Below are 12,096 nucleotides of genomic sequence, written 5' to 3'. Positions count from 1 at the left end.
CCTAGCAGTGCAAGAATGGAAAAATAATTTTTCAATTATGAAAATAAACCTTATTTTCCTGTCCCTGCAACCCATGAAAATTTATCTTGTGACGTTGTTGAAAACCACTGAGCTAACTGTTACATTCATAACTTAATTATAAAATAATCAAGCTGCATATATATAAAATGGTTTGCCTGTACCAAAAAACAAACAATTTCAACATCTTGCAAAGGAAGGCAGAGATTAATCAAGTCATAACTCACCAATACTCCCATATATGTTTATCTTTGATTACTACTCAAAGCCTTCAAAGATGGACTATGTTAAACCTACTGAATACATATTCCCTTGAAATGGTAGAAGCTATTATGGATGAGTGATGCAATACAGTGGCAATACCACTGGAGAATGTGAAGCTAAAATTTTCTGTTTAGAATTTAATGCTGATCCAAAGATAGAAACCACTATAGAAAAAGTACAAAGTGGTAAATTTTTCCTATTTTGATTGTCTCCAATAATACTAAACACACTTATAATAACAACTGGAAATTCATTAGGTTATGGTGTGGCCACATTTTGTTACCTGCTAAATTTACATCATAGAAGGGCAGAGAGCTTCAGAGTTTACCAAAGCAGAATAATGGTAAGAAAGTAGACAATCCAGTGCAGCAAGGCTGAGAGAGGAAAGGCAGCACACAATTAACTAGATGAAAGGAGCAGTTAGTGTGAATATAACAGTAAAAGATAGTAAGAGATGCAACACTGAAGCAAAGAGAGAGAGAGGCTGAAGACGGTTAGAGGAGGGGAGTTGACAAGACAAAACACTTTTCATTCCATCCTATTCAGAAGAGCAGTGTGAACGGAGCCCCCATATATGTGAAGTATACTCTATACATGGATGGATAAGGCCCCTGTACACAGTTAGCAAAAGAGCGGGGTGAGAAAAACTGGATGCCTAACTTCATAGAAACAGTTTTAGTTCAAGATAAGATGTGGTTTGCAGTTTAAATTATTAGTAGAGAACAGACCAAGGGGATAGTTGAATGTCATTGAAGAAGGGATTGCTTTATGGAAGATTGTGTCAAGTTGTCAGATGGAGGAATTAGGTTTTCGGAGTAATGAACAACAATAAGTTTGCTGTGCCCCAATCAAAAATTTTTGAAAGATCAGAAGTCAGGCTTTATGTAACTTCCCTGCATGAGTTGTTTAATTCCTGAAGAGTTGGATGCCTTAAGAAAAGACATGGAAAAATGGAGTAGTATCATCAGCGTAAGAGTGGATGGAACAAAAGACTTGCTTAGATCATTGATGAATAATAGGAAGAGTGGGTGACAGAACAGAACCCCTGTTAAGAGACTTAGGAGAAGAATGGTGATCATCTACCACAGCAGCAACAGAATGGTCAAAAAAGAAACTTGAGATAAAGTTACAGAGAATGACAGAAGCTGTAGAAAATAAAAATAAAAGTTTTGTGCCACTCTATCAAATGTCTAGGGCAATAGCAAAAGTTTCATCAAAATCCCTAAAAGAGGATGCCCAAGACTCGGAAAGTCAGAAGATCACCAGAAGAGTGGTCACAATGGAAGCCATACTGGCAATTAGATACACTAAACTATCTATTTACATCAAGGATATGTTCCTAAAGATGCTGCTTAAATAGAAAACACATAAATAGGTGGTAATTTTCCCATAAAGAACAATGGCAATAATGGGGATTTGCTTCCTAGGCATTAGGAAATTCCACCTTTTCATTTGATTTCTGATCATGAATAGTATTTTGTGACATCATTAATACCATAATACAATAGAAACTCAAGTTTTCACTCTCCATCATTATCCCCTTACCATTCTCATGGACAACAGCTGAAAGATAAACAAACTTCCCTGTACACTGTCATCCATCCTGCTACTCTCCTGCCACCTCACACACTGCTGTCTTGGCTCATCCATTTCCCCATAATGAAATTATGTTATGTAAGAAAAAGGGATAAGTATCAGAGATAATGAGAAGCTAAATTTTCTATTGGATGAAAAACACACACATACAAAAAGAAAAAAGAAACAAAGAACAAAATCAGTGAGTGTTTCTCCATGCAGCCAACCACTCCTTTCACATGACTACCCTCTCCAACCTCCTCCCACCATCATCACGCTCACCAGGCCACCTGCCATTTTGCCTACTCTCCATCCTCCCCTGTTTCCTGCCTCCCTCATATCTTTTCTATGTTTATTTGGCTCCAACTGATGATTCCCTTCTGCTGGCTTTGATGAAGTCTCCACTGTATCCAATTCAGACTGTATTCTACCATGCTATCATGCTACATGTAACTGTGCACTGTACACATATGCATACACATATACATGCAGCAATAGCATTATACAATGAGTGGAGATGACTGCAGGATTCCAGTCTTCAGCACGGGAGTACATAGTGAGGGATCACGGGAGTTTTACATTACATTAATGTGATGGATCATCTACATAGGAAATTTTGCCTCAAATAAATAATAGATTGCTTTAAAGTGAAAGCTCATATATAGATCTCATGTAAATGGAGACTTTACTGTATAAGGTTGTTAAGTGGTGTTTGAAAATCTCCTTGTTGAGGATGAATCAAAAAATTTTAGAAAAGCAGGAAATTAAAACAATACAACATGAATTTCAAGGACCTTTTAGGAACAGGTTGAATATAGGCAAACTTCCAGGAGGAAAGAAAAACAGATGTTGACAAACATAATTGGCAAAGCAAGGTGCAAGAATGGAGACACAGTTCCAGAGAACAACAGAAGGGACCCCATCACATCCATAAGCCTTCCAAGGGTTAAGGCCAGCAAGAGCACAGAAAACATCATTAAGAAGAATTTAAAAAGGAGGTATGAAATAATTGGGGGATGGATGAGAGGGAGGAACAAGCCCTGAATCATTCAAGGTAAAATTTCTAGAAATGGTTTATGAGAAGATAGCAGTGATGCCATCAGATTAAAATAAAGGAGGAAAAACTAAGAGAGAAAAGTTGTAGAAAAATTTTTGACTGTGTGACAGAAGTTGCAAGGGAAGTTAAATACAGAAAGAAATTCATACTTTCTATTGATGAAGGAGTCGTTTAGCTAGTTGGAGACAGTCTTTACATAATTTTGAGCAAAAATGAAAATTGTATGAGTTTCAGGTGGTGGAAGGCTCAAGTACTGTTTGTGGGCCACCTCTCTATCATGTGTAGCACAAGAACAGGCTGAAATAAACCAAGATTTAGAAAATTTAGGACAAGAGAAAGAGTGAGGAATGTATGCCTCCATGCTAAAAACTATCACCTGTTATGCACTCAGCACATAGAGATGGGTCTCTGACATGGAAGTAGTCATTCCATGGAAAATCTAAATAATACCTCCTCAAGTCTCCTCATTTAACAGAGGCTAAACACCAGAGACATCTATGCTTTGGGGAATCCTGAGGATGAATTGGAGCAATAGGATAAGATACAGATATGAGATTGTGATCAGAGGAGCCCAATGGAGAAGATAGAATGACAGCATAAGCACAAGGATTAGACTAATCCTTCTTAACCTCTAATGATGATGATCATCATCATAAGAGGTTAAGAACAGGTCAAGAATGTTGTGTGTACTTCCAAGAGAGTCAGGAATACAAGTAGGATGTTGCACTAATTGCTCTAAGGTCATGGAGGATAGCAAGTTAAAGGCTAGTTCATCAGGTTGTTCAGAGAAGGAAGAGGAAAGCCAAAGTTGGTGGTGAACATTGAAGTCTCCAAGAATGGAGTCAGGATATGCTCCACCTTGGAAGTTAAATACAAAGAAATTTTTTTTATAGTTAAGAGAAGTTAGATGAGAGGTATACATGACAGATGAATTTAGTAAGGGAACTCCTTTATAAAGGAAAACTGCTAATATTCATAATGCTCTTAATACTTTTAATGCTAACTTTAACTACCATATTATGATTAATTTACTGAGTACCAGCTGCCTGTACTTTCAGTTTGATGATCTCATATGTCTCTTGGTAGATGTCCATGTTGCCAGTTTCAATGATTTTGTTGGCCAGCTCTGTCAGCTTCAGGAAGTTGGACATATTCTGGCTTCCATTCTCACTTCCATCACCACCAGTCTTTTTCAGCTTCCACTTTTGGGCAGATGAGATTTTCTTGTTCCCACCAAGTCTCTGAAAGAATTTCAAAACATTTGTTGGAGAGGTGAATCACTCATAAATATATAACCCTACAGTATAATTTAGTATTATAGAATGTTTGTGTGTGTGGGTGAGGGTGCTTTGTTACAGCTCATCACCCTTAGTGATTAATGTGAATCAAACATATAGATGGATAGGCAGGTGCAAAAACTATTTAAATTATGAGCCTGATTACTCTTAAACACATGACAACAACCTTCACTATGTACTTACAGTAGATTCGCTGAACATGCACAAGTGTGAACATAAAGTTTCCCAAATTCAAATGGCATACAAATATATTTTTTAATTCTGAACATAAATTTTCTCCAACAGTAGATCCACTGGACATGCACAAGTGTGAACATAAAGTTTCCCAAATTCAAATGGCATACAAATATATTTTTTAATTCTGAACATAAATTTTCTCCAAACACAAATATGCCACTTTGGCCTGTTTTTATGACATGTATAAATATATATACTTAATTCGTTCCTGAATGCCATTCAAAATCCGAAATATTCAAAGACTGAAACTATTTTCCCCACAGGAATCAATGTGAAATGGATTAATCCATTCCCAGACACCAGTCTACCCTGTCTTAGCAGCTTATGACAGACACTCCCACAGCCAAGATGGCTGCTTCACATCTCCAGCTTACAAATTATTTATCCAGAAAGGATGTAATGAATGAACTTAGTGACACAGAACTCTATCAGAAAGGATGTAATGAAAGAACTTAGTGACACAGAACTCATCAGAAGATACTGTTTAGACTGATCCAGTGAGGGAAGCCTTACAGAGGAACACAGAGAGGAGCAACTTACCACCAAAATGTAGGTGATCATAACACTCAGATATCTTGCTGCTGGGGAAAGCTACTGGAAAAATGCAATTGTGCAATAGTGATGGTATTGGTGGTCATTGAGAGAGCCACTCCTGAGTGCTGAAAACTGTTTGTTTACATTGAGGCTTCTCAATGGGATCACATTTACCTTATTTCAAAGACTAAATTACTGTCTTATACTCTGTGTCTCTCCTCCAAATATATAAAAATTAAATAGATATTTATAGACGCTATATATTAATGATAAACAACAGCTTTTGCTATGTTTGTTAATAATTGAAATCAAGTAACTTTGTTCTAGAACTGAATTATGGTGCCACAACCGAAGCAATAATGATTTCAAAATTGTTAAAAAACTGCATTCAAAAAGGGATGCGTTTGGTAACCAAAGTTCCACTGTATATGGAATGGGAATTTTGGGGATATACATCCTGAATATTGCTTAAGGAATGCGAGAGTAGATTGTCCGGCACCACTGTTAACCAGCAGTCCACTAGTCTCACTTGTTGTTGCCACACATGTACTGTGTGTCCAGTGGTGTTTAAACTTACATTACTATCCATGTGTTCTTTCCCTGCTTTTTAAACATTTAAATGTTCAGGGAGGTCTCAGTGACAAGAGTACAAAAGAGAGTCCCTCAAGATACACAACCTATATCACTGGCAGGTGCTGAGAGTAATAGATCCTGATGATGATTTTGATAATTCAGATGCTAACACTCATTTCGATCCAGTCACTGCTTTTGGTACACTTAGCTATGAATTTTTCACAAGTATTAGGATAATAAAATAATATAGTACTCTGCAACCTAAAATCTGAGTTGGCCTATGAAGCAGTGTATAGGTGGCCAGAGCTTCTGTGAACCTCAGTACTCTAAAGAGAATGAAGGTGTGTAATGTTATACCCACACTCTTCCCCCCACTACCTTACATATTCCTAGCACATCACAATCATATTGAGAGCTCAAAAATATCTAAATTATCAAAATGAAAGAGACAAATTTTTCTTGCAAATAATATATTGGAGAGAAAAAAAAAAGGGGGACAGAAGAAATTAGTGATGTAACACCTTCCACCAGATATTACACCAGTGCCACCCACTGTGACAAGCCTGTGCTCCATGAATCAGTCTCACTTATTCCCTCTACTTCTCAGGAGCATGATTCCTCAAGATACATCTTCGCATTAGTTGTCCACAAATGAGCGATAACTGCTTCTCCTTTTTATCAAATGGATTTGAGTGGAATGAGTAGCCTAGGAAACTCTGATACTCTCTCATAAGAGATACTGCCCAAAAGGGGAGGAACAGGACCCTCATGCAAAAACCATCTTTCTGGCTTCAGCAAGTCATGTACATTCATAAGAAAATCTTAAATACTTATATGAAATGGGGATAAAAAAAACTAATCTAATCATATTTAGAAATCCTCCAGCGCCAGAAAGTAGTCTTGACAGGTACTGCAAACTTTTTAAAGGAAATCAGTCTTGATAGGTATTGCAAACTCAGAGGCTACATCTCAAAACGTTTTTTTTCATTTTTGAAATCTACCTCTTTAGTCATTTATACATTTATTACAATGAAACAAAGAGCTAACAAAAGTGGAAGGCCAGTATTTTACCAAGACATTATCAAGTTTAATAATGCAAAAATTTATAAAAATATTTCTCCAATTTTTTTGTAAATATTTTGGCTTCAACATATAAAACCAAATATAAAAAAATTGTATTCTTACACCAAAGACCTTTACTACATGTGAAGCATATGATTGTTCAATAAAATTGTGTGAGGTGACAGATTTTTTTTTAAAACGGACTCTGCAGTGGGAGAAGAAGTGTGGTTGGCAAACAAGCAGGGAGGTAGGGGGACTTTCTAGACAGCATAACTTATCAAAGTAGTGGTCTTGACTTCTCTTAAAATTTTTATCTCAGTACAGTCAATAACATGGTACCTTGGGATATACCCATTACAGATCCTTGGACTTATACCAAACAGGACGTACACCAAACAATTTTTTCCCCTTAAGAAATAAAAGGAAAAGGAATAATCCGTTCACATAAAAAAAAATCCTATTGTTATTGGCATATTATACAGTACATTGATGAGGTTGTATAAATAATTTTAATACTGCTTCATAGTAAAATACATACCGTATTTGATGGCATATAAGATGCACAGGCATATAAGATGCACTCCCATTTCAGAAGGGTATATTCAGGAAAAATATTTTTTTTATGTAATTAAGCATGTCATGTTTAAAGCAAACTAGTGGTACAGCTGAACAAAAAAGCAAGCATATTCAGGAAAAAAGATTTTTATGTAGTTAAGCATGTAATGTTTAAAGCAAACTAGTGGTACAGCTGAACAAAAAGCAAGCAATCACAATAGTAAAAATACCCCACATGATTGCAGTAATAAAACAGAGGTAGTGGCCTAGTCACAGAGGAGAGGCAAAGAACGTAGCCCAGCTGCTGAGATGCCAACAACACACTTGGTGCATCACTGAACAGGGGTGCATTTTCATTTTCAACATTTCCTTACATATTATGGTTGAAAAATATGATATAGCACCCTTGCCTATAATACAGAGGTGCGTCTTATATGCCATCAAATACGGTAAATACAAAAGCAATTACATGAAATAAATGAAAATTTCACCTCACTTTACCTTGCTGAGAAAAATTGAGTGCCTACTAGGATGGTGCTAAGAGGGGAGGAGATGTTATTGTTTGGAAGACTCATTAACTTTCTTAGAATTCATGGTTAATGAATTTACTTAAAATTTGTGCAAAAAGCACAAAATCATGTGAAAATTCACATGAATAGTAGCAACAGGCATGGGCAGTCATAATTTTGTCTTGAGAGAGGTAAACAAGGGTAGTGCGCAGTGTCATGACTCATTTTGACCCACACAAGTTCTAGCACACAAGTTGTATTCCAATCAAAGGTTGTATGCCAAGCAAATTTTTTCACATCCAAACAGGATGTATACCAAGTTGGACTTATTCCAAAGCAGATGTATAACAGAGTACCACTAGCTATTTTCAAAATAAATCAAAGGCTCTTCTTAATATGTCAGAAAAAGTCTTTGGGAGACTATTAACTGAAACACCAATAAAAATTATTGAGGGGAAGGCTAGTGAAGAGCAGGAAAGATTCAAGAGAAGGAAAGTTTGTACAGATTAGATTTTTGCAAGGAAATTGATAGTAAAGGAGTACTTAGGAAAAGGTAAAAGTTGTATGTAGCCTTCCTGGACTTACATGAAGTATATAGCATAGGGAAGATCTTTAAATTTTTTTTTAAATCTATGGAGTGGGAGGGCAGTTGCTGCAAGCAATTACAACTTTTAATGGTGGGGCAAACATTTATGTGAGGGTGGAGGAAGAGCCTGAAGAAAATTTCACTTGATGCAAAAGAAAGACAGGGATCTGTGATGTCTATGTGGTAGTTCAATATTTTTATGAATGACCATATGTAAGCAAAAGAAAAAAATGTTGGTAGCAAGGCTGTACTAGTGTTTCTTTAGAGATGACACCATCTTTGCTGATGGAGAGTTAAAAGGAACTTCACGGTGGTAAATCAGTTATACAGAACATATATGAGATGGAAACTAAAGGGGAATACTGAGGAATGTTGAAGCAGGAATAAGGCAAGGATGTGTGATGTTCCCATGCCTGCTTGTATTAAGGAGATGAATGCCAAAGTAGATGTTGATGCAAAGCTGAAAATTTATTGAGTTGGGTGGGCTGTAATACCATGTCTACAAATGACAATGTGTTGTTTGCAGATAGTGAAGGGAAACTTCAGTGGTGGATCAATTTTGCAATATGTGTACAAGACAAGAACTACAAGTAGATACAAGAAAAGTAGGAAAAGTAGATTTTTGGGAATTTAATGGTGGTGTGTGACTTTAATGGACTTTGTAAAGTTAGTGTACTAGTAGTGGGAAGGTGAGAGACTGTTATAGAGAGAAAAAGATTGGAAGAGGTTAAAGTCCTTACAAATCTTGGGACAGTGTTATATATATATGTGAAAAGCAAGCATATCATAGGATCACTTGTTATGAAAGAAAATGTCTATGGATATAAAGAAAGGTTTATAGAATAGTATTCTGCTGCCACCAGTGATGTATAAATCAGAAACCTGCTGAACAAGGAATAAGAAACAACAGTTGAGTGTATGTGCTGTATGTTGAGTGCTGTCGTATGTGGAGTGACAAGGTGGGAGAGTAATAGCAATGAAGTTGCAAATAAGAGGTACAATATAGGCATTTTTGCAAGCAGTGATTTGTGGACTGGTGAAATGGGTGAAAAGGAACACAGTGAGATTGTAGGGTCACATTGAGAAAGTGAAGAGTGAAGACTTGGCAAAGAAACTAAGTGTGAGTAAAAAAATGATAGTAAAGCCATTTGGAAGATGGAAGGATAAGGTAAATGAATACATGTAAGAGACATTAGTAAAAACTGAACCCTTGAACATGCAAGAAGTAAACGTTTAGATAGGGAAAAATGGAGGTTTTTCTGCCATGGCCATCCTTTTGGGGCATACTCCTAGAGAAAGTCAGAGAGCTAGATAGGTATATAAACAAGCAAGAACTTTGCAATAACTTTACAAAAGGAGATAGCAACAATATAAAAGATCTTAAGTGCTAGAGGTATGTTATTCCACTATTTTTTTTTTGTGCCAAGTTGCTCCATAATTTGTGTTTGACTAGAAAAATCAAAGAAAGTAAGTGAAGAAAGCTCATAAAACTGGTGTGATTCATGTATATTACACACACACACACACACACACACACACACACACACACACACACACACACACACACACATCACCAAAAAAACACATCAATGGAATATTTGGCTCTACATATAATTTGCTAGCAAATATCAGGGTGGCATTTAATTACCTAGACAAAGAAATGATGAAGAAAATTATAGCACACATGATACGCCCCAAACTGGAATACGCAGCAGTGGTATGGTCTCCACACAAGAAGAAAGATATAAGGAAGTTGGAAAGGATACAAAGAACAGCTACGAAAATGATACCTGAATTGGAAGACCTAAGTTACAAGGAAAGACTGAAAGAAATTGGATTACCAACACTGCAAGAAAGAAGGGAAAGAGGAGACCTGATAACAATGTTCAAATTAATAAACAACATGGAGAAGATAGACAGAGATGACCTAGTTGTAAAAGTGGAGGAAGGAGATAGACATACAAGGGGACATATGAAGAAATTAAAGAAGAGTCATTGTTTGGGAGATATTAAAAAATACAGCTTTCCGCATCGAACGGTTGAAATATGGAATAATTTAAAAGAAGAAGTGGTTGCGGCAAAGAGTGTGCACATGTTTAAAAAGAGATTAGATAAATTCGGGTATGGAGACAGGACTAATTGAGCTTTGGCTCGGACCCTGTACTATACAACTAGGTAAATACACACACAAAGAAAAAAAAAAAAAACACTGGAGACTGTCATTAATGAAGTAAGGTAGAAAGTAACAAAAATTAAAATACCATTAAAAGAGGATTAATGTGACTGAGAATGAAAAATGATGATGCAATGAACAGACAAGATACAGTGAAGATAAGTCAAAATAGATCTGGTATTAACACAAAAGCTTTAGTATCAATGAAAGACAAAATATTCATATACCTGAAAAAAAAAATTATTATACTACTGTGGAACCTCAGTTAACAAACATCTCCCTTTTTTTAACAAATCCGTTTTCGAACAAAATTTTGAACTTATAATTGCTTCATTGCCATACCAAAATTTGGATCTCAAATAAAGTTACTTGATTCCAAGATGCTAAAAGATAAAGCAAAAGCTACTGTTTATTACTAATTTATAGTCTCTATAAATATTGCCTTCATCTTTATATACAGTAGGGTACACAACAATGAACATACTTTGTTCTAATGTAGCATTTGTTATGGCAAATGTGCATTATTGCAACTGAAGAACCTATGAGAAAAAATAATTAGTTCCAGGGAACTAGAAAATAATATTAAAGATTCCACAATTTTAAAAAATATATCAAAATGAGCACATTTGCACCAATACATTTGAGATATCACAACAAATATATATACAGTATCCTCCTGAATTTCATGTCTAGTCCTAAATTTTGTGTATTATCATCCAGTTTTGCACTGCTTTGACAAGTATCAATCACATTTACCTATTGTTTGCATCATGCATATACATAACAGTAAATCCCACCTGAGTCAGAGCCATCTCTCTCTCTCTCTCTCTCTCTCTCTCTCTCTCTCTCTCTCTCTCTCTCTCTCTCTCTCTCTGCGTGTGTGAGAGTAAGAACAATTCTAAGGATTGCTACATAGAATGAGACTGATTAAGAATGAAAATGGAATTACATATACAAGAGTGAGAAAGAATGAAACAAAAACTACATAAAATGAATGAAAGGGAGAGAGAGAGCAAGGTATCACTCCATTATCCCTTATCTCTGACAGATAAGGGGGAGAGGAGGTGACAGGGAAGGAGATTTGAGACAAGACGAAAGAAGGGAGAGGAAAGGAAAAAAAGAGAGGATGTGATAGGCAGCGGATAGGTGAGCAACGGCTTGCACAGCTGGTGAGTTACTCTTGCGAGTTTTAGTTTGTTATTCTGATTAAATTTTTACTCAAAATTTCAGTGCTTGCACGAATGGGGAGTTTGTCTTGCCAGTTTTGATTTGTTATCCTGATTAAATATTTATTAAAATTTCAGAGCTCACATGAGTGGTGAGTTCATTATGCCAGCTTTAGTTCATCATTCTGATTAAATATTTATTAATTTTTCAGTAAGTTATTGCAGTTGTATGTTATAACAACAGTGTGGTCACGTACTCTACTGTATTTTGGAGGAGAGACATAATGGGTAAGATAGTAATTCAATCTTTGAAATCAGGTAAATATGATCCCGTTGAAGAGTCTTTATGTAAACAAACAGTTTTCGGCTTGCTCAGGAGTAATCTCAAGCTACCTGTGGCTCTACTGATGATCCCAAAAATGCCATCACTAATGTACAACTGCATTTTCCCAGCAGCTTTTTCCCAGCAGCAAGATGTCTCAGTGATAT

General features: G+C 36.1%; 1 protein-coding gene across 3 annotated transcripts in view; it reads right to left on the bottom strand.

The window, feature by feature from the left end:
* Positions 1 to 12,096, bottom strand: part of LOC135093018 (CD2 antigen cytoplasmic tail-binding protein 2 homolog) — a 101,961-nt gene that overhangs the window by 31,249 nt on the left and 58,616 nt on the right. For all 3 annotated transcript variants that reach the window (XM_063991883.1, XM_063991886.1, XM_063991874.1), the window contains exon 5: positions 3,967 to 4,155. In XM_063991883.1, the coding sequence (XP_063847953.1) occupies positions 3,967 to 4,155 (189 nt within the window). The remainder of the gene's footprint in view (positions 1 to 3,966; positions 4,156 to 12,096) is intronic.

Source organism: Scylla paramamosain, chromosome 3, assembly GCF_035594125.1.
Source record: "Scylla paramamosain isolate STU-SP2022 chromosome 3, ASM3559412v1, whole genome shotgun sequence".
Taxonomy (NCBI): Eukaryota; Metazoa; Arthropoda; class Malacostraca; order Decapoda; family Portunidae; genus Scylla; species Scylla paramamosain.
This window is presented reverse-complemented; position numbering and strand designations above follow the sequence as displayed.